Source organism: Sus scrofa, chromosome 11 (assembly GCF_000003025.6).
Source record: "Sus scrofa isolate TJ Tabasco breed Duroc chromosome 11, Sscrofa11.1, whole genome shotgun sequence".
NCBI classification, from domain to species: Eukaryota; Metazoa; Chordata; class Mammalia; order Artiodactyla; family Suidae; genus Sus; species Sus scrofa.
The window spans coordinates 20,687,274-20,706,557 of NC_010453.5; the positions used below are offsets into that span (position 1 = coordinate 20,687,274).

The window sequence follows — 19,284 nt, forward strand, 5'->3', positions numbered from 1 at the left end:
ATATGATACACATATACATCTATATATATATATGATTGCTACCATCTGTTTTGTCGGTGAAACTCTATGCACAATTTCTTCTGTGACCATAATCAACCTTGGGGTCTCACGGGTAGGTCAACTGGAAGATGGTTTGTACACATTTGAAGTTTTAGTGGCTGGTATATCATAAAAGGAAGGCTATTCGCACTGGGCACATTCTGTCCACCGAGGATGCAGACAGCCGGCCACGCACATCTTACTGCACAGAGAAACAATATACGAGGATCTTGAAGACGTCTTAACCATACGAGAACTGCATTTTGAAGGGAAAAAAAAGCCATTTTATGAAATATTGAGGCCATTTGTGATACAGTCAACCGCAAGAAAATACTGGAAATTCATATCAAAAGAAATACTTTAATTTTGAAAAAAAAATCTCTGAAAACAAGGATTACAGAGCTTCATGTTGCTATATACACAGGTTAAAAAAAAAATCTTTCAGGACCCTGCATTCTCCATGCCCATCAAGGTGCAGTCATCTGAACTCCTACTGCTGTCATCACCTTTGCTGTTCACATCCAAGACCCTCCTTGTTCACACGTCTTTCTTCTTTACATCATTCTTCTATTTGAGAAAACAGGTATTTGTGCAGTACAGGAAAATCTTAAAATATAGTTTAAGTTAGGTTAAAGTGCACAGTACATCTGATAGGAGTAACTTGCTAGCTGCCAACCCAAACCACTGTTTTCAGGAACCCCTCCCTCTGGCGGCTGGAGGGCAGCCTTGGCGTTGGCTGCCCTAAGCCTGTGTTCAATCCATCCTGTCCTCCTGTCTTTTTTTCCGTGTTCACTTGGATAGTTGTCTTACGACCTGTCTTAAAATGTACAATGGCTTTTCACAAAGGCAAAGATGCAATCAGCAATCACTAGACTTTGAAAGAGCAGTTACTGGGAAATTTAACTGCAGGGTGGCCGCAGGCTCACGGAACTGTCTAAAATAGGTTGTGTGTGTAACTCTCTCAGACCAACACGGATCCCTTTCCTCTGCTAGGTTTTCTCTAGTCTTTTTTTTTTTTTTTTTTCCCCAGGGCTGTGCCTACAGCATATGGAAGTTTCCAGGCTAGGGGTTGAATGGGAGCCGCAGCTTTCAGCCTACACCACAGCCACAGCAATGCAGGATCCCAGCTGCATCTGCGACCTACACCACAGCTCACAGCAACGCTGGATCCTTAACCCACTAAGCAAGGTCAGGAAATGAACCTGCATCCTCATGGATCCTAGTCGGGTTCGTTCACCGCTGAGCCATGAGGGGAACTCCCTCTCCAGTCCTTATTTCATTTGCTCTTGCTCTCTCCTGGCCACTCAGCCTCAGGAATGCTACTTACTTAACCCTCTCCTGAGCCCACCTTGGGGTCGCATGCATCTGCACCACCAATTTTCTGACTCACTTCTGTGCTTTCATACCAGACACTGCAAATCTTGCAGTGTTTTTTACAGACTTCTTTGAAAGCCATCAACTAAGCTGCAATCAAGTAAGCATGTCTACATCTCAGAATTTTTTTCTTTTTTTAAAAAAGAAATTGTGCTTATATCACATGGTGAGTGTGCGAAACTCTTTTTTCTTTTTCTGGCCACACTCAAGGCATATGGACGTTTCCAGGCTAGCGGTGGAATCAGAGCTGCAGCCCCCCGTCTACACCACAGCAATGCTGGATCTGAGCTCCATCTGCGTTCTACATGGCAAGATCCTTAACCCACTGAGCAAGGCCAGGGATCAAACCCGCATCCTCACGGACACTAGGTCAGGTTCTTAACCTGCTGGGCAACAGGAACGCCTCATTTCCTCTTTTGAATGGGCAATGGGAGAAGTACTGGTTTCCTGACCCAGGTCCTGTGTGCCAAGATAATTCCTGATCACGCTCAGCCAAAACTGTCCTCGAGAAACCTTTTTGGTTAAACGGTAATCTTTTTCTCATCTCCACTTTCCCTGCCTCTTCCTTAGTATCTACCTTTGGTGCTAGACTTTTCATTACCCAAGTCACAGTGCAAAATGATACAAGACACATGCTGCCGATACTTGCTACGTCTGTGTGTTAAAATGTGAAGGTTCTGTGCATAGCAAAATAAGGATGAACCCCAAAAGGTGATTGTTCACATTTGATCTTCAAGTTTAATATGTCTTTTTTTTTTTTTTCCCATCACAGCTATTTACACATAACTTTGGGGTGCTCTCTTGATTTCAGTCAGTTCATTCTATCAGGGGGACAAAAGGGCTGCTGGAATGTAGGAAGCTGGATGGAATGCAGAAATATAAATAAGACCAATGTTGCATAAACCAAAGTGTAAATAATGCCTCCCCAGAAAACAGTTCTCGTCACAGAAGTGCCTGTTTTTTGCTTCTTTTTTTTTTTTTGAGTCATAGACAGCAAAGAACATGACAATGGAAACCTAGATCTATGTGCACACCAAAGAGGATAGAAAATAACTCAATATTTATAATATTAAAATAAAGTGTTTAACCACAAAAAAGCAGTAATAAAATAGTTTCCTAATTTACAATTTGCATCCAAAGGATGAATAACAACTCACTAATAAATAATATTTATATAAATATTTTTTATGTCGAAAATAGTTGTGTGTTTTTTGTTGTTGTTTTTTAAAGGCAATGGTCTCAAGAAACTTCTTGAAAAATTTGGTGGCGACAAACCTGATGGAGTTCCCCCCGCCCCTCCCCCACCCCACGAACTAGGCAACGCGTTTGGTTTCAAGAAAACAAATGCACCTGGCGGCGGGACGGTTGTGCTTGGTGTTTGGGTGATGGCAGTGGGTGAGCGCGGAAGAGGAAGGAGGCTGCAGAGGCGTCGGCGTGCTGCGCGCGTCTTCACAACCAGCCCCCCTCCCAGGTTTTAGGTAAATACCTGTCCACGTCTGGACCTCGGAGGTCGGGGAGGAAAGGGGGCCGGGGTCTCCTCTTAAGCCCTCCCTTCAGTTCAGAGTCAGGGAACCGACAAGCAGGACGTGGGAGGGCGGAGGGGACGGGTGCCGAGAGCGGAGTCCAGGGTCCCTGATCGGAGAAGCATCTGAGCTGACGCAAAGGACAGCCGCTGGTCTCATGTGAAAAGAGCCTTGGTGACAGCTAGGTCTAGCAATGCTTGAACCGTAATGCCCACTTTGACCAGGCCTTTCTCTTCAAGGATGTGATGGGGCAGACACAGTTTTTCCTAAAAAGAAGAAGAAAGCATTGGCTTTTATTTTATTAATTTATGTATTTATGATGAATGATTTTTATTTTTTCCATTATCGCAGGTTTACAGTGTTCTGTCCATTTATTTATTTTTCATGACTTTTACTTTTGCCATCATTGTTGGTTTACGGTGTTCTGCCAGTTCTCCACCGTACAGTGGCACTGGTTTTCAGATGACTGGAATCTAATCACAAAATCTTGAGACACTGACGGGAGCTCAGCGGAGCTCTGTGGCAGGTCTGTCTGATCCCCTCCGTCTGTGCTCCCTCTCCTGCTTTCAACCCACTGCAATGACCTTTTCTGGGGTCACCGAGAAAACAAGGACTGTTCCACAAGGGAGGGTTGTTCTAGGAAGGCTTCTAATCATCCTGAAATCTACAAAGATCTAGACACTTCAGAAAACATGACACTGAACAACTGAGCTCCATACAGTCAGTTGGAAACCACACATCAAGAACACATTAGCTTATATTCTCATAAAGCAAGATTGTACACAGCCTCTCACCCATTTTATTTATTTATTTATTTATTTATTTATTTGTCTTTTTGCCTTTTCTAGGGCCGCTCCAGCGGCACATGGAGGTTCCCAGGCTAGCGGTTGAATCAGAGCTGTAGCCACCGGCCTGTGCCAGAGCCACAGCAACCCGGGATCCGAGCCGCGTCTGCGACCTACAACACAGCTCATGGCAACGCCGGATCTTTAAGCCACTGAGCAAGGCCACGGATCGAACCTGCAACCTCATGGTTCCTAGTCAAATTCGTTAACCACTGCTCCACGAGGGGAACTTCTCACCCAATTTAAAGGAGTCTGAATGCTCGTTTAGACAGACCACACAGCATCCTACTGACCGTAAATCTTGGCTTAGTTCATTTGATTTCTCGTGATCTCTGGAATGGAGGCATGCTTTCTTCACAGTTCAGGAACAGCCTTGTAAATAAGTCATTTTAGCCAGAACTTTTAAGAGCCTCTCTTTTAAGATGCTTTTATAAAACTGTCAAAGACACAAATGTCCTGCTACTTTCTTATGTTGTATTTTTGCTCTTGGAAGATGGCCAGCCATACGACTCAAAGGAGGTAATCAAGTCGAATCACTCCCTCTGTGTGGCACCCTGCGTATTCAACCAAACAGTTTACAAAAGAGCAGAGACAAAATAACTTCACACTTCTGTCATTTGACCCTGGCCTGATACCGTACAAGGAAATCTCTTTGCAGAGCGTGTCTCCTTGGCTGGCAAACGACTCCACAGCAAACTCTCACTCCCATCTACCCCAAGATGGTATGTTCTCCACAGTTCAGTGATCGCTGTTTTGTTTGTTTGTTTGAGTAGTTTTTTTGGGTTTTTTGGTTTGTTTTTTGTTTTTTTGGGCCGCACCCACAGCATATGGCGGTTCCCAGGCTAGGGGTCCAATCGGAGCTGTAGCTGCCGGCCTACACCACAGCCACGGCCACACAGGATTTGAGCCACATCTGTGACCTACCCCACAGTTCATGGCAACCCAGGTCCTTACTCACTGAGCCGGCCAGGGATTGAATGCACATCCTCATGAATACTAGTTAGGTTCGTTACTGCTGAGCCACAGCAGGAACTCTGATCGCTGTTTTTAAGGAGTTTGGAAGTGGAATCTGCCTCAAGCTCCAGGCGGTGGACACAGTGTTTGCCATGAAGCCAATCAGTCTCTGGACAGAACTGTTTCCTTTCATGTGACTCTTGCTTGAGGAACCAGATCTTTCTGCTGCCTCAATGCAGGACTCTCCATAAACTGCCACCGAGATGGGCATTCTGCTCTTTAAAAGATCTTCAAAGGACACATGATGGCATCTCCAAGAATCTGTTCCACAACCTCGGAAATGCCAGTGGGTCCCCCACGCTCACCGTCTTCCCAGCCCCCATCCCTCCCACTTCCCTAACCAGTGGCAAATTCAGAGTATTTCCCACTCTGACGCCGGGCCTTAAGAAATGGCCACTTGTCAACATAAAACGCTTGATTCTTTTGGTTTTGCTTTTTAGGGCTGCACCCGCGGCATATGGAGATTCCCACGGTAGGGGTCGAATCAGAGCTGTAGCCGCCGGCCTACACCAGAGCCACAGCAACGCCAGATCTGGGCCACATCTGTGACCTATACCACAGCTCATAGCAACGCCGGATCCTTAACCCACTGAGCAAGACCAAGGATCGAACCCACAACTTCATGGGTCCTAGCTGGATTCATTAACCACTGAGCCATGACGGGAACGCCAGTTGATTCTTTAAAACGCAATTGTAACCATTATTTCAAGTGGCTGCTGGGTATCAAATAGGATTCTCTTGTCATAAACGGTGTATGGGACGGGGATGCAAGTTTATGCTGCTGTACCCTTTCCTGACACCTTCTGTGTACCACGGGTTTGTGGGATCACTGAATCTCATTTCACTGCTAAGGCGGGTCCCACGGGGGCAGAGCAGGTTTCCTCATTCTTATGGCTCCCCTGCTCCCGGAGCACCCAAGCAGGGAATTATAAATGGCTAGTAATTATGGCTAAGCTCCTGGTGCAAGGATTACTTGGGGGAAAAAAACCCCACAAATCTTCATTTTATACTATATGCTAAAATCAATTTAAGATGAGTTGAAGAATTCAATGTTAAAAACCCCAAATACTCTTCTCAATAAAATATAGATAAATATTTAATATTCTCTCTGATAAATGGATGGGGAGGGATTTTCTAAGCTAGAAGAGGGATATAAAAAATCACAGAGGAAAAAATTAAAAAAAAAAAAGATGATCATCAGAAAGCGTAAAGCTTCTGTGTATCCAAAAAACCCCAAATTAATTAAAAGATAAATATCAAACTGTAAACAATTCTTTGCGTCAAATTACAAAGGGTTTTATGTTGACACATAAGCTCAACAAATCCGTGAGAAAAAGAGATCAAGAGAGCACCAGGCAAAGACTATCAACGGAAATTTAAAAACAAGGGATTTGGGAGTTCCCATCGTGGCTCTGCAGGTTAAGAACCCAACTAGTATCTATGAGGATTCAGGTTCGCGCCCAGGCCTCGCTTGGTGGATTAAGGATCCGGCATTGCTGTGGCTGTGGTGTAGGCTGGCAGCTACAGCTCCAATGCGACCCTTAGCCTGGGAACCTCCATATGCTTCAGGTGCGGCCCTAAAAAATAAATAAATAAATAGACTACAAAATAAAAACAGGGGATTTGCCCAGGGCATTTGGAACAAGATCTTCTGCTTCTTGACCTCAGTGTTCACCTGTATTTAGTCCCAAGTGTTCCTGAATTCTAGAATATGTGCAGAGCCTAAATCTCTGTGTGCCACGTGCCTTTGAGAGGGCTCTCCAGGGCCCAGCTTGAGCTGTGACCTGTCTCTACGACAACTGCTCCAGTCCCACTGAGTGGTGGCTCCACTGGTTAGCAGTGTTGCGTTTTCAGGCCAGGGTTCATGGTTGGGAAGGTCTGGAGGCTCCAGAGAAACAAGGATGGGAAGACACGGAGACCTCAGTCTCCTGCTAACAGGACCCTGGAGATGTCACACAGCATGTTAGCTAAAGGACATCCTCACTCCCAGGCACTTTCTCGGCTTCCTGGTCTCCTCGCTTCTAAACCAGGTGCAGAGTTCAAGATCCTCCCTCCCACCCTTACAGCTGGCGATGAGTAAAGAGAAGACATAAAAAGCTACCCCTTGGAATTCCCGTTGTGGCTCAGGGGTTAACGAATCCGACTAGGAACCATGAGGTTGCAGGTTCGATCTCTGACCTCGCTCAGTGGGTTAGGAATCCAGCGCTGCCGTGAGCTGTGGTGTAGGTCGCAGATGCGGCTCGGATCCCGCATTGCTGTGGCTGTAGGCCGGTGGCTGCAGCTCTGATTCGATCCCTAGCCTGGGAACCTCCACGTGCCACAAGTGTGGCCCTAGAAGAGACCAAAAAAAAAAAAAAAAGGTACCCCTTGCATCCTTCCTGGCTTTCTCTTTTCATTCCAACTTCCTAAGAAGCCCCGAGGTGCCTTCGGATCACATCATGGGGTCGGAGGTACCTAAGAAGACTCGCATCAGATCATAGAACCCTTGCAAAACCATGGCAGCTGCGGTTATTCTATCCCAGGACTGCGAGGGAGACCCGGATGGGAATTATGACTTGAGGCGCTGGTTACCAAGATGCACAAGGGAAGCCTGCAATAGGGAGGGGCTGCAAGGATGACCCGAAGGCCATTTCCCTCCCCGTGGTCCTGTCACTGCCTCGCCCATGGGGGAGGGAATCCTTGAAGGGAGCTGGACGTTGGGATGGGGAAGCTGCCGCTGTGGATTCACAGGTGGAGGCAAAATAACAGCGAGGGATCACCTCACCCCGTCTACCGTGGATTTCAAGGCGCGAGAGGTGAACATTGCCAGTGAGTTTAAATGCACTCAGATTTTACTGTTAGAGGATGTTAGTGGCTTTCATTGAGAACGTACCAGCAGACTGTTCTGGTACAGCACGAGCTCTTTTTGTTGTGTTTCTTTTTTAAGCATGGAGCAGAATCCTTAAGCCGTATCCTGTACCAAAATATCCCGACCCCCCTCTGCCGACCTCCTCCTGTCCTGTGTATTGTCTCTCCAGTGTGGAAACAATTATTCACCCCGACCCGCTCACTCACTCCGCTTCTGAGTCACAACAGGCAAGGCTGGAAAAGGCGGGCAAGCCATAAAGACGAAATTCAAACGTTGCAAGACTCCTGGGGTGCTTGCTACAGACCTGGCAGCAATCTATCAGATTTTCGTAGGTTCTTTCTTTATGACAACTCTGCAAGGTAGATACACTACCTCTATTTTACAGATAAGAAAATGGAGATGGAGAGAGTCTAACTTTGCTGAAGTCACACAGCAGCGATACTAGACTTCTGAACGTGTGTCATCTTAGAGCCACGGCCTCTTCCAGGACATCATGCTGTTTCCCATAAGGTCCTTCACCGACAAGCAAGTCGGTTCTGTCTGTGCCCAGGAGACAGGAAGAGGGCCCTGTCCCCGTCAGCATCCTCTCCAGGCAAATCCCACCAAATTCAAGGTCAGGTGGCTATGAGGGAACCCTCAACTTGGGGAAAGGCGTTGGCTTTGCCAGTTGGCTCATCTGGCTTCTTATTTAAAAAAATTAAAAAGTTTAAACTATCTCCGAGTTCCCATTGTGGTACAGGGAGGGTTTAAGGATCCAGTGCTTTCTCTGCAGCAAAGTGGATTCCGTCTCTGGCCCAGCACAGTGGGTTAAGGATCTGGCGTTGCCACAGCTATGGCGTAGATCACGGCTGTGGCTTGGATCAATCCCTGGCCTGAGAACTTGCAGAGGACACAGATGTGGCCAAAAAATAGGTAAATCAAATAAATTCTATATCTCAAGTGTTCATGACCTAGACTAAGCAAAACTACTCTGGCAGTCCAGGACAGCTATAGAATGCTCATTCATTTTCAGAAGTTAGAATGGAAATTATGAAGCCTCATCACGTTGATTAGTTACTCCTGCCAGGGAGGGACAGGCATTTGTTCTGGCAGAAAACACCATCCCCACCTGGCTCTCCTGCCTCTGCCGTTTCTAACACCTCCCAATCGCTGCACACCTGCTCCCAGGCCACCTGCTGGACAAAAAGAGTGATGTCATCCACGTGGCACCTTAAATTTTGTGCAGTCGGCTTGCTGGCACTACACGGACTGACCCTTTAAATAAAACTGTCTGTGTGAAGAGAACCTGGCTTCCTGCCAGTCAAACGAGGACTCTCAGGAGCAGCTTCTTCCGATGTGACACGCAGACCACGTCAACCTCTCCCAGACCCAATGGATCCCCGTCACTCTTCGTTGGATTCTCTGCTTCCCAGCCGTGCTACTTTCTCGAACGTTTCTTCTCAACACACCTCTGCCGCTCCTCTCACCTCCCTAACCCATACCCCGCTCACCTGGCTATCCCTACACACCTCTGAGGGCTCAGTGTAAACATCACGGTTCCAGGAAAGCTTCAAAGACCAATCAGTCCCATCAGGATCAGCCCCCTGTCCAGAGTCTCACATACAGAACCTTGTACCCAAGCTAGCGCAGGTCTCATCACACTGAATTCCTCTTTATTTGTCCGCTAGGTCCATGGCACAGGGGCCAAAAACCTGCAGGCCAATCCAGCCCATGGCCTGCTTTTGGAAATAAAGTTTTATTGAGACACACTGACCCGTGTCTGTGGCTGCCTTCCCCCTACAGCAGCTGAGCTGGTGTTCCTAACAGAGATGGGATGGCTCACGAAACCTAAAATATTTACTGGCATTTTACAGAAAAAATTTGCCAACTCCCGGTCTGGAATCTAAGTTTTCTGAAGACAGGGGTCATGTGTCATGGTCACCTTTTTATTCCCAAGGCTGGGTCTTATACAAAGAGTTCTCATGCAGTGTTCGAGGAATGAATGAATGAACAAAATCATAAACCGAATCCAACGGAAAGCCAAGGAACTGAACCCTGATTGTGTGTGTGTGTGTGTGTGTGTGTTGGTCTTTGTAGGGCCGCATCCATGGCATATGGAACTTGTCAGGCTGGGGGTTGAATCGGAGCTGTAGCTGCTGGCCCATGCCACAGCCACAGCAACACCAGATCCCAGCCGAGCCTTCCACCTACACCACAGCTCACAGCAACGCCAGATGCTTAACCTACTGAGCGAGGCCAGGGATCAAACCTGTGTCCTCATGGATGCTAGTCAGATTGATTTCCACTGAGCCACAGACAGGAACTCCTGAACCCTGATAATCTTAAGAAAAAAAGCTCACACTCAATATACCTGTTTATTGAGAAACCTGATTTTGAAAACCAAATCTCCTGAAATAAAATCATATTCAAATATTTTTCACCTAATCCAAAACCATTTTCAAGCTCCTGAAATTTCAATCTACTGCCCATTATTTTTACCCTGTAGGGGAATCATCCTTTGTCCTCATGACAGAGAGCAGCACGGATTTGAGAGAGAAGACCCGAGCTACCATTCACTAAATTTCATTTCTTATTCACATAACACTGGATCCTTAACCCATGAGCGAGGCCTGGAATCGAACCTGCATCCCCATGGATACTAATTGGGTTCATTACTGCTGAGACACGATGGGGACTTCCTGGAAATCTTCACACGGAGTGACAAGTCGCCACCAACTGCAAGAACTGGAGAAAGAGAACTTCCTATTTCAAACAGATCTATTTCAAAAAAGAGTACGTAAATAACTAATATAAAATGTTAATACTAGGGGAAACTGGATGAAGGGTGTATGGGAATTTTCTGTACTTTTCCCACAATTTTATACATATCTAAAATTATCCTCAAGTTTTTTTCAATAAAAATATGTAAATAAATGCTTGGTAATTTTTTTATCAAGTATTAGACGTCCTGAAAAAATAGTTTTTTTTTTTGTGAGAGGATGGAAATTTAGTATGCACGCATAAATTACACAACTAAATCCCCAACCACCTCTCAGATGACAAGTGGGTCGGCCAGGTATCCCCAGGCGCCTGGCAACGGCAGGCATCACACTAGCATATGAGTCGGTGTGTTGGTACCTTGGGGAAGAACCATGGGGAGGCTTAACAATATTCTGAAGTGAAATTAACAGCTTGGTAACAGGCAAGACAGTTCATTCAAAGCATTGCCTAAAGGGCAAATTTAATTGCATTCTGCTGGTGACCAGACTACTTGATGAAAAAAATACTATCCAACGGATCCCCAGAGGAGCAGCACATTAGGGTACAGACACACTAATGACATGAGAAATCAAAGTGCACTCAAAAAATACTCTGGCTGCCAGAATCGAATTATGAAGAATGATGTCAGGTCAACACTGAAAATGAAATCTGATTTCACAGGATTGTGCCCCTTAGTCTTTAAGGACAGATTTTTTTTTTTTTTTTTTTTTTGTCTTTTTAGGGCTGCATGTGGAAGGTCCCAGGGTAGGGGTCGAATCGGAGCTGCAGCTGCCAGCCTAAGCCACAGCTGGAGCAACATCGGATCCGAGCCGCATCTGTGACGTACACCACAGCTCACGGCAACGCCGGATCCTTCACCCCCTGAGCGAGGTCAGGGATGGAACCTGCGTCCTCATGGATGCTGGTCAGATTCACTTCCTCTGTGCCATGACGGGAATTCCTGACAGAATTTTCTTCCAGGTGACCACCCAGTAAGACATCTCTCTCCTTCCCCTCTACTCCCCCCCGCCCCGCCCGCCAAAGAAGAAACATCCAGATGGGGTGACCACTGGCGGGAAGCCTCAATGCACCGCAGAACTGGATGGAAGGGCTAAGCGCAACTGGGGAAGTGCAGAAATTAATGTACCGACGGGCCAATAAAAACTTGGAATTAACACCCAAAATGCGTTTATTAAACAAACGTATGGCTCAGGGTGCTCGCGGACACTGGGCAACGGGACTTTATTGTGTAACAGACGGAAGGGTACAAGATCGAACCAATAGCAATTCAGTACATCTGCGGGTTACTTCATACACAGCCGAGGGAAATTAGATGATAGCCACATCCCGGTAAGTCAGCAATCAACACAAAGTCGGGAGGGGAAAGCTCCGTTACCTCAAGGTAGTATCAGATAAAGAATGTCTCCTGTTAGAAAATCTGATCCGGCAAAGGATCTTTAGAAATATACTCTCTTAAACGCTTTGGGTTTTACACTTTCTCAAGTCCCCTGGATTCATGGAAATGTTCAGAAAAAAATAGAATGATCTTCTTAGCAGCCATCTCTAAAGACAGTTTCCATCTGCGTAAACTAGAAATTTATCTTGAGGACGTGATCTCCGTCATTCCCTCCAGTTTAAGAAGCAATATTTGGCCACCGGTTGAAAACTGAAGCAAAGAGGAGTCTGTCTTTACCTTGGACAGGGCTTTCTCGGGTTAGAAAATGACATCCCAGACCCAGGAACATCCTGGCCTAGGTAAGAGTCTCGGGGTGTCTTCTTTTAATTACAAACAGATCACAATGCTCCTAAATCAGACATAGTTCTTAACACATGCGCCTTTAAGCTTACTTAGATACAAATGCAGCCCGCTACGGCCCATGGAAATCAAAGGAGAAACGGAAACTTCGAGTCCCTGGAGAAGCACATTCTTCCAAAATAAGAGCAAATCTCATTGGCTCCTGCCACAGTAACCCAAGTCCCAGGACAAAGAATGTTCCATGACTCATGGCTTTATTTGAAAACAAATAGTGTCAAGTCCTTCACATTCTAGACTCGAAGTTATGATGTGATGTAGCAAAAAAAGCGCAATGACCCATTATATCATTTAAAAATAGAAATTCCTTCTGGAAAATGCTTGTCTTAGAGCTTCAGAGTAGACCAAACAAGGAATAAGAAGTAAAAATATACAGAAAGAGTGGTGTGCAGTGGACGCTCCGGAGGTTGGGGGCGGCTAACGGGGGCCAGACCCTCCCCTGCGCCCCTTCTGCACAGCCCCCTATCAAGTAGCAGGGCAGAGGGGCTCGCTCAGGGTGGAAGCTGGGGGCGGGGGGTAACCTTCCCTAATGCCCCTCACAGCTTCCGCTGCAGGAGGCAGGGAGGGATGCGATCGATCGGATGGCGAGCAAAGCAGTGCTTCTCCACATGGTATTTTGCAACTTGGTCAACAGCAATATTATTACAGATTTTTATAGACCAAATTGGGCCCCCAATGCTGGTTTTCTGTCTCCCCCGCAAGGCAGCCCCTCACCTGTCCAATCCTGAATTAGGATGTGACTTTAATACTGACCCAATGGGAAGATCTTCATATGCTAAATCCCCTCTGCTCCTATTCTGGAACCTTCTTCTGCTCCACCCAGGGCAGCAAAGCTCACTGGGAGAGAGAAGAGGAACCCATGGCACTGCTGCTGGCACAATGTGGATGAGGAAGCACGAGCTGTGGCTACTCTTTGTCCCCACTGAGTCTCAGCAAGGGAGAGAAATTATTTAATGGGAACGGCGTGCTGTAATGCTTGTGCTTCTGAAAAACTGGACTTAAAAATGGTCGCCTTCAGAAGCGGAGGGATTACGGAAGAGATGACAGGGACAGAAGCTGGCAAGGCAAAGGCCCAAGGCGGGGAAGGACCCTGTCCCGGAGCAGGGTGACAGAGCAGAGCGTTGGGATGGACATGCAGGCATCACGCAGACAGAGCATTCCAGCGGTAAGTGATATAGATCAGCACTATAAAGAGAATGTGGACAAGACAGAAGCTTATAAGGTCCCTGGAGCGGAGGGCAGAGGTTGGTGGTGGGGCTTTCTCCCCGAGTGCCAGCAGAGTGTCAACAGTCTTTCGAATGTGACGAAAATCCAGCTGCAGGATGTCATACGGAGAGCAGAGGTCAGCCTATTCCGAGGGCAGCCGTCAGAACAGAAAGAGACAGTGCATACAATTAAAAATACACAGAACAACGGCTGGAGAGAAGCACACATTCTTAGGTACTAGCAAACGGCAAGAGTAACCTTCATTTCAAACAGGTAAAACCAGTGCAACCGAAGATTTTTTTTTTAGTTCATTACAAAAGAAAAGCAGCAGAACCAACGGGGTCTAAGCAAAGAGGAGGCAGAGAAATCCTTCACCCACAATCTCGCTGGGGACTGTGTGTTCTGTAATTTATTTGTCATTCCGGCATTCCAGCAATTTGAACATTTCGTTGGGGAAAGAACTCTTAAAAAACAATTTTAATATTCAAGTGGTGTCATGTTATCATCAACAACATAAAATGAAGAGCTTTTCAAACCAGGGACATTTAAATCTTTACCCTGCTAAAGGGAAACACGGAATTTTTAGAGTTTAGTCCTCACCTGTCTCTTAATGCATTTTTACCCTGGTCTATGAAGACTGAATATGAAATATTTCTCTCTCATAGGCCTGACTTGTTTTCCTTTAGATTCACTGATTAACTCTGGGGAGGGCTAGTTCTAAGATGTCCTTACATGTGCTAAATAAAAGAGTACATTACATTTCACTTTTTTGCAACTGGGCACAAACCAAAAGTCTAGAAGCAGTTTCTTAGATCTGCTGTTAGAATAGAAGTCTAGTCCCCCACAGAGATAGTATGTACATTTCGTCACCACTAAAAAGGTGTGGGGGACACGGGCCTCCATGTTTTGTCTACTTGACATTCACTTCATCAACCGAATGCAAAAATACGAGGCTGGGTCTTAGGAGGTGACCCCTGGATGCCTACTGCTCTCAGGAAGGAAAGGGTTTTCTGACACCCTGAATTCCTGAACCAGAAATGAACACAGCTCCAAATTAAGAGTGATTTAAAATTGCTATGTCAGTATGAAACAAAAGTTCTGGATTTGTTTCTAAGTTAACGATTGGAAATACTTGTGATACATTTTACAAATGCAGCTTTAGGTCCAAATTAGGCAAAGCATTTAAAAAAATATATATATATATAATATATATTTTATAATATCCTTTGCAGCAATATTGCCCTTTGTTTGAGCCTCACTGCTAAGGAGATGCAGATCACAGAGCAACTGAAAGATGAGTCTAAGATCGTGTTTTGCTCCTATCTTCTGAAGGTAGCTTGATGCCCTCTGGTAAGGTGGGAAACTACAATGTTAAGTGTATCGATAAGATTATAAACCTCCTCTTATTTTAACCTACGAAGGTAAAGATACTCTTAGAAAAAAAAAATTAAGGATGTTAATAAATCCTGTTATATCTATTCAGATCATGCATCTCTTCTCAGTGGATTTGGAGGAATCCAACTACCACTGTTATTTTCTCAAGAATTAAAACAGCTACACATAGAATGGATTTCACTGGGACAGAGATGCTGGGCAGGAATTAAAGGACGGGGAACATCTAAGAGTCGTAGTTTTCTCTTGCAATAAGAATTTTCTATTGCAATGGTGAACTCGGAGCAAAACGGACATAAGACAGAAGGCAGATGCAAACTTGAAATGTGACTGTCACAAACATAGTATTTCTATGTGAAAACCAAATTACTCTATCGCCAGTACATATTTCAGTACATTTCCTGGAACCCTATGGAAAAATGTCTAGTCTGCTCCCCAGCAACTCCATCAAAGCACTCAGAATCAGATTGTCTGCGGTTTGCAGTGTTTATTTAGTTCGCTTCTCATATGGGCAGGCAACTGCAGACCATTCTTCTTACTCTGGAAATAATCTCATGATGCCACAGAATCTCAGCTTTATTCAATTAAAGTGGGTGTAGCCTAGACTCACAGTCATGGTGGGTGGTTTAAATTAAAGTGCCATCTCTGAAGAGAAAAGCATGGGTCTAAGAAAGATTGGCTGGCAGGCAAAAATCTGAAGCACCATAATGTGGAGGGTGGGCTACTCTCGGGTCCTATCCCACGTCACACAGCCCGTGGGCCTTCGATCAGTCCCTCGAGGATGCTACGGTGGGAACCGGGGCTGCAATGCCGGGAAAGCTGGAGGCTTTACGACCCTGGTGCTTCCCAAATATCAATCTATTAATAAGAGGGACTTACAGATTATGCTTTATGTTTTTCTTATAATTAAAATAGGAGGAGTTCCCTTTGTGGCTCAGCAGTGACAAACCCAACTAGTATCCATGAGGACTCAGGTTCGATCCCTAGCCTCGCTCAGTGAGTTAAGGATCCGACGTTACCGTGAGCTGCAGCTCCGACTGGACCCCTAGTCTGGGAACTCCCATGTGCCGTGGTGCAGCCCTAAAAAGACAAAAAAAAAAAAAAAAGGAAAACACAAAAAGGAAGTAAATTTAAAGAGGCCAAATTTCACCACGTATTTCCAGAGCATTAAAGCCACGTTAAAATATGGTTAAGGGATTGGGATGAACTAGGAATCTGGGATTCATAGATGCAAACTACTGCATTTGGAGTGGATAAGCACTGAGACCCTGCTGTATAGCACTGGGAATCATTTCTGGTCCCTTGTGATGGAGCATGATGGAGGATAATGCGAGAAAAAGAATGTATGTATGTATGTGTGTGTGACTGGGTCACTTTGCTGTACAGCAATAAATTGACAGAACACTGTCAACCAACTATAACGGAAAAAATAAAAATCATTACAAAAAAAACCCGTAGTTAATACACTCAGAGTCCCCCGAGGCAAGTGCAGATGCTAATTCCATTACTGTGAACAGAAATCACAATCACCAGAGGGGAACTGATTCCCACACATGTCAACACAAGAGTGTGTGACAAAGATTACTATTAAAGATTAACTCAAGTTCCCCAAATACTACAGATACAAAGAAAAATGTAGACAGAGCTGGCAACAGGTCTAACTTACAGGCACTCTGAGTGTGATAGAGACGAACTGCTAAGACAGAATATAGTGTCTCGTTAAATTTAATTTTGAAAGGCAGTAGCCTTACCAAGTATTTTTCATCTAAAATGTCACAGCACAGGAATGTTAACTGTCACTCTGAAAATGTAAAGCCCTAACAGACAAGGTGTAATCTGGCAGAGGGGGACGAGGTAGAAAAAGGCTTCCAGGGTTTTCTCTGGATATATGAGAACTCATCACCAATTTTATGCACTTAGATAGAAACTCTAATATTGATAAGCTGCTTTATCTAGAAATAGAAAGTTTTCTCAAGAAGCTGCTGGGAGAAACTATTTATTCTCTACCACGTACATTTGAAAGGTTGAGAGATCACTGACCAGATGTGGTTCTGCTAGAGATGACTGGTTTTGAGAGACTGGCTCTTCTTAATAAATTATGAATTTAAGAATTGATGTTAATAAAATCCTAACTTGGTGTCAATCTACGTCTCTGGTTATTCAACTTCAAAAGTAACCAATGTGAATGGAAACTTAAATCTTCTAAGAAGCAACTCACCCCCCCCCAAAGTGTTTATTAGTTATGACTTTAATTGCTACTAAAGTCATCGACTTGGGGATGAAAAAGAGGCATAAGGCTCAAAGAGGAAAAGGAACTCTTATCTCCTCAAGATTAAAACAAAAAAGGTAGCTTCAATTTACAGAATGTGCTTCAATAAAAAAAAAAAAAATTGAGATTAGTTACATATGTACAGTGTCCTAAACCACCCAACGGATGTAAAGTAGGAAAGATTTTGCAATTACTTTCAAATATAATCTCAGGATAAAAATTAAAAAAAAATACAAACATGAAAGGTACTGAAAGGAAGATTCAGCCATCATTTCATTTGTATCAACACAATCATCATTAGACTCTCAATATACTTTAGGATTTTATTTTTAACTCCGTTTGGCTGATGCGGAGGCTGGACATCAAGGGATCTGTCCTTGTGGACACGGAGAAAGTCCTTCCACCTCCCACCGTCTAGCAAGGACCCTTGGCCTCTGTGCTGTGCTAGTGGAGTTGCTGTTCTCATTCTCTTCCTTATTTCCTCTCTCCAGACACTGCCGAATACGAAGGGCCAGGCAGCTAGAAAACAAAGTGCATGTCCAGTCCAAGTTCCTTCCTCCTATAAACAGGGAAAGCCTGTTAAATTAAAGACCTTGCTCCTAACAGAAGCTGGAGGCCAAGGCTGCTTATTTAAAATCCAGTAGACAGAGATCAGGATCTGTAAGGGAGACGTGGGCGATTTCTATCAGAAAAGGACCAAGCGTCTCCCAGCAGAGACCTGGGCAACTTCTATCAGAAAAAGACTAAAGGAGTTCCCGTCGTGGCGCAGTGGTTAACGAATCCGACTAGGAACCATGCGGTTGCGGGTTCGGTCCCTGCCCTTGCTCAGTGGGTTAACGATCTGGCGTTGCCGTGAGCTGTGGTGTAGGTTGCAGACGCGGCTCGGATCCCACGTTGCTGTGGCTCTGGCGTAGGCTGGTGGCTACAGCTCCGATTCGACCCCTAGCCTGGGAACCTCCATATGCCGCGGGTGTGGCCCAAAGAAATAGCAACAATAACAACAACAACAACCAACAAAAAAAAAAAAAAAAAAAAACAAAAGACCAAAAAAAAAAAAAAGAAAAAGACTAAAGCTCTCTCCTTTTTTTTTTTTTTTGGCCATTTCTTGGGCCGCTCCCGAGGCACATGGAGGCTCCCAGGCTAGAGGTCGAATCGGAGCTGAAGCCACTGGCCTACACCACAGCCACAGCAACGTGGGATCCAAGCCATGTCTGTGACCTACACCACAGCTCACGGCAATGCCGGATCCCCAACCCACTGAGCGAGGCCAGAGATCGAAGGCTCTCTCCTTGAACAGCGACTGGGAGACTCCCCTCTGAACGGCCCTAGGACCATCTGTCTCAAATAGTTCCCTAGTGAGTGAAAAAAACATCTAATACTTTTGATGCTTCCTAGATTTCTTTTGACCTGAGATGATGATAATAAAAGCTTTGAAACAGCCCTAAATTTGGATCCATTTGGAAACCCTCAGGAGGTAACCGTGAAAAGTCTCTATCAAGGTCAGAGGCTAGGAATGACCAAGCTGACTCAGAAAAGGAGCAGGAAGCCTCCCTAGGCCCACAAATGCCTCATGACCTCAAGGCTCAACTGGAGTCAAATTCTCGAGTGATACAAGGACTACAGTGTGAAGAATCTAGAAGCCCACCAGGGGTAAGCCTGTGTTCAAGATCAAGTGGACACCTGCACCAGAGGTCAGAGACGGCTGCGGAGTGTAACCACTGGCATCAACACGACAAGGGACTACAGGATGGTGCCAGCAATGTCACCCAATGCCCAGATGTTCCAGGGTCCTGGATGCATGCGAGGTAATTTTCCAGCAGCTGAGCAGCCGATGGGGGAAGGCAATTACGGGGCTTCGGGACGGAGCTGAGCGTTCATGGACCACTTGCGCTCAAAGAAACCTTAAGGGTCCAGTGATTTTCAAACAGTATTTAGCAAGAGAACACTCTCCCCCCAAAGGAACTCTTAACTGGAAATCCAATACATGCCAGAGGCAAAGGAGAAAGAGCTATGGCTGGGGCTTGGCTTTTCCCTCACCTCCTGTGCGGAGCCTCTGAAAAAAAATCAAGGGCTCTGGAGAATGTGGCTTCAACCCACTGCAGTCCAACACCTGCAGTTTGCAGAGCAGGGAACTCTGCCACAGAGAGCCTGTGTGTGTGCTGGGAAAAAGGCAGGCTCTTGGTGTGGACAGAACTGGGTTCACAAGCCAGCTCTGCAATTCC

At 45.5% G+C, this 19,284-nt stretch overlaps 1 protein-coding gene across 5 annotated transcripts in view; it reads right to left on the bottom strand.

Annotated features, from left to right (window-relative positions):
* Window positions 384-19,284, bottom strand: part of LRCH1 (leucine rich repeats and calponin homology domain containing 1) — a 219,087-nt gene continuing 200,186 nt past the window's right edge. The window contains exon 20 of one of the 5 annotated variants that reach the window (XM_013980521.2): window positions 384-3,202. In XM_013980521.2, coding sequence (XP_013835975.2) covers window positions 3,092-3,202 — 111 coding nt within the window. In that variant the 3' untranslated portion in view covers window positions 384-3,091. Of the gene's footprint in view, window positions 3,203-11,435; window positions 13,544-15,867; window positions 17,582-19,284 lie in introns of those variants that run through there. The other 4 variants (XM_013980522.2, XM_013980520.2, XM_005668415.3 and 1 more) reach the window with 4 other exon arrangements.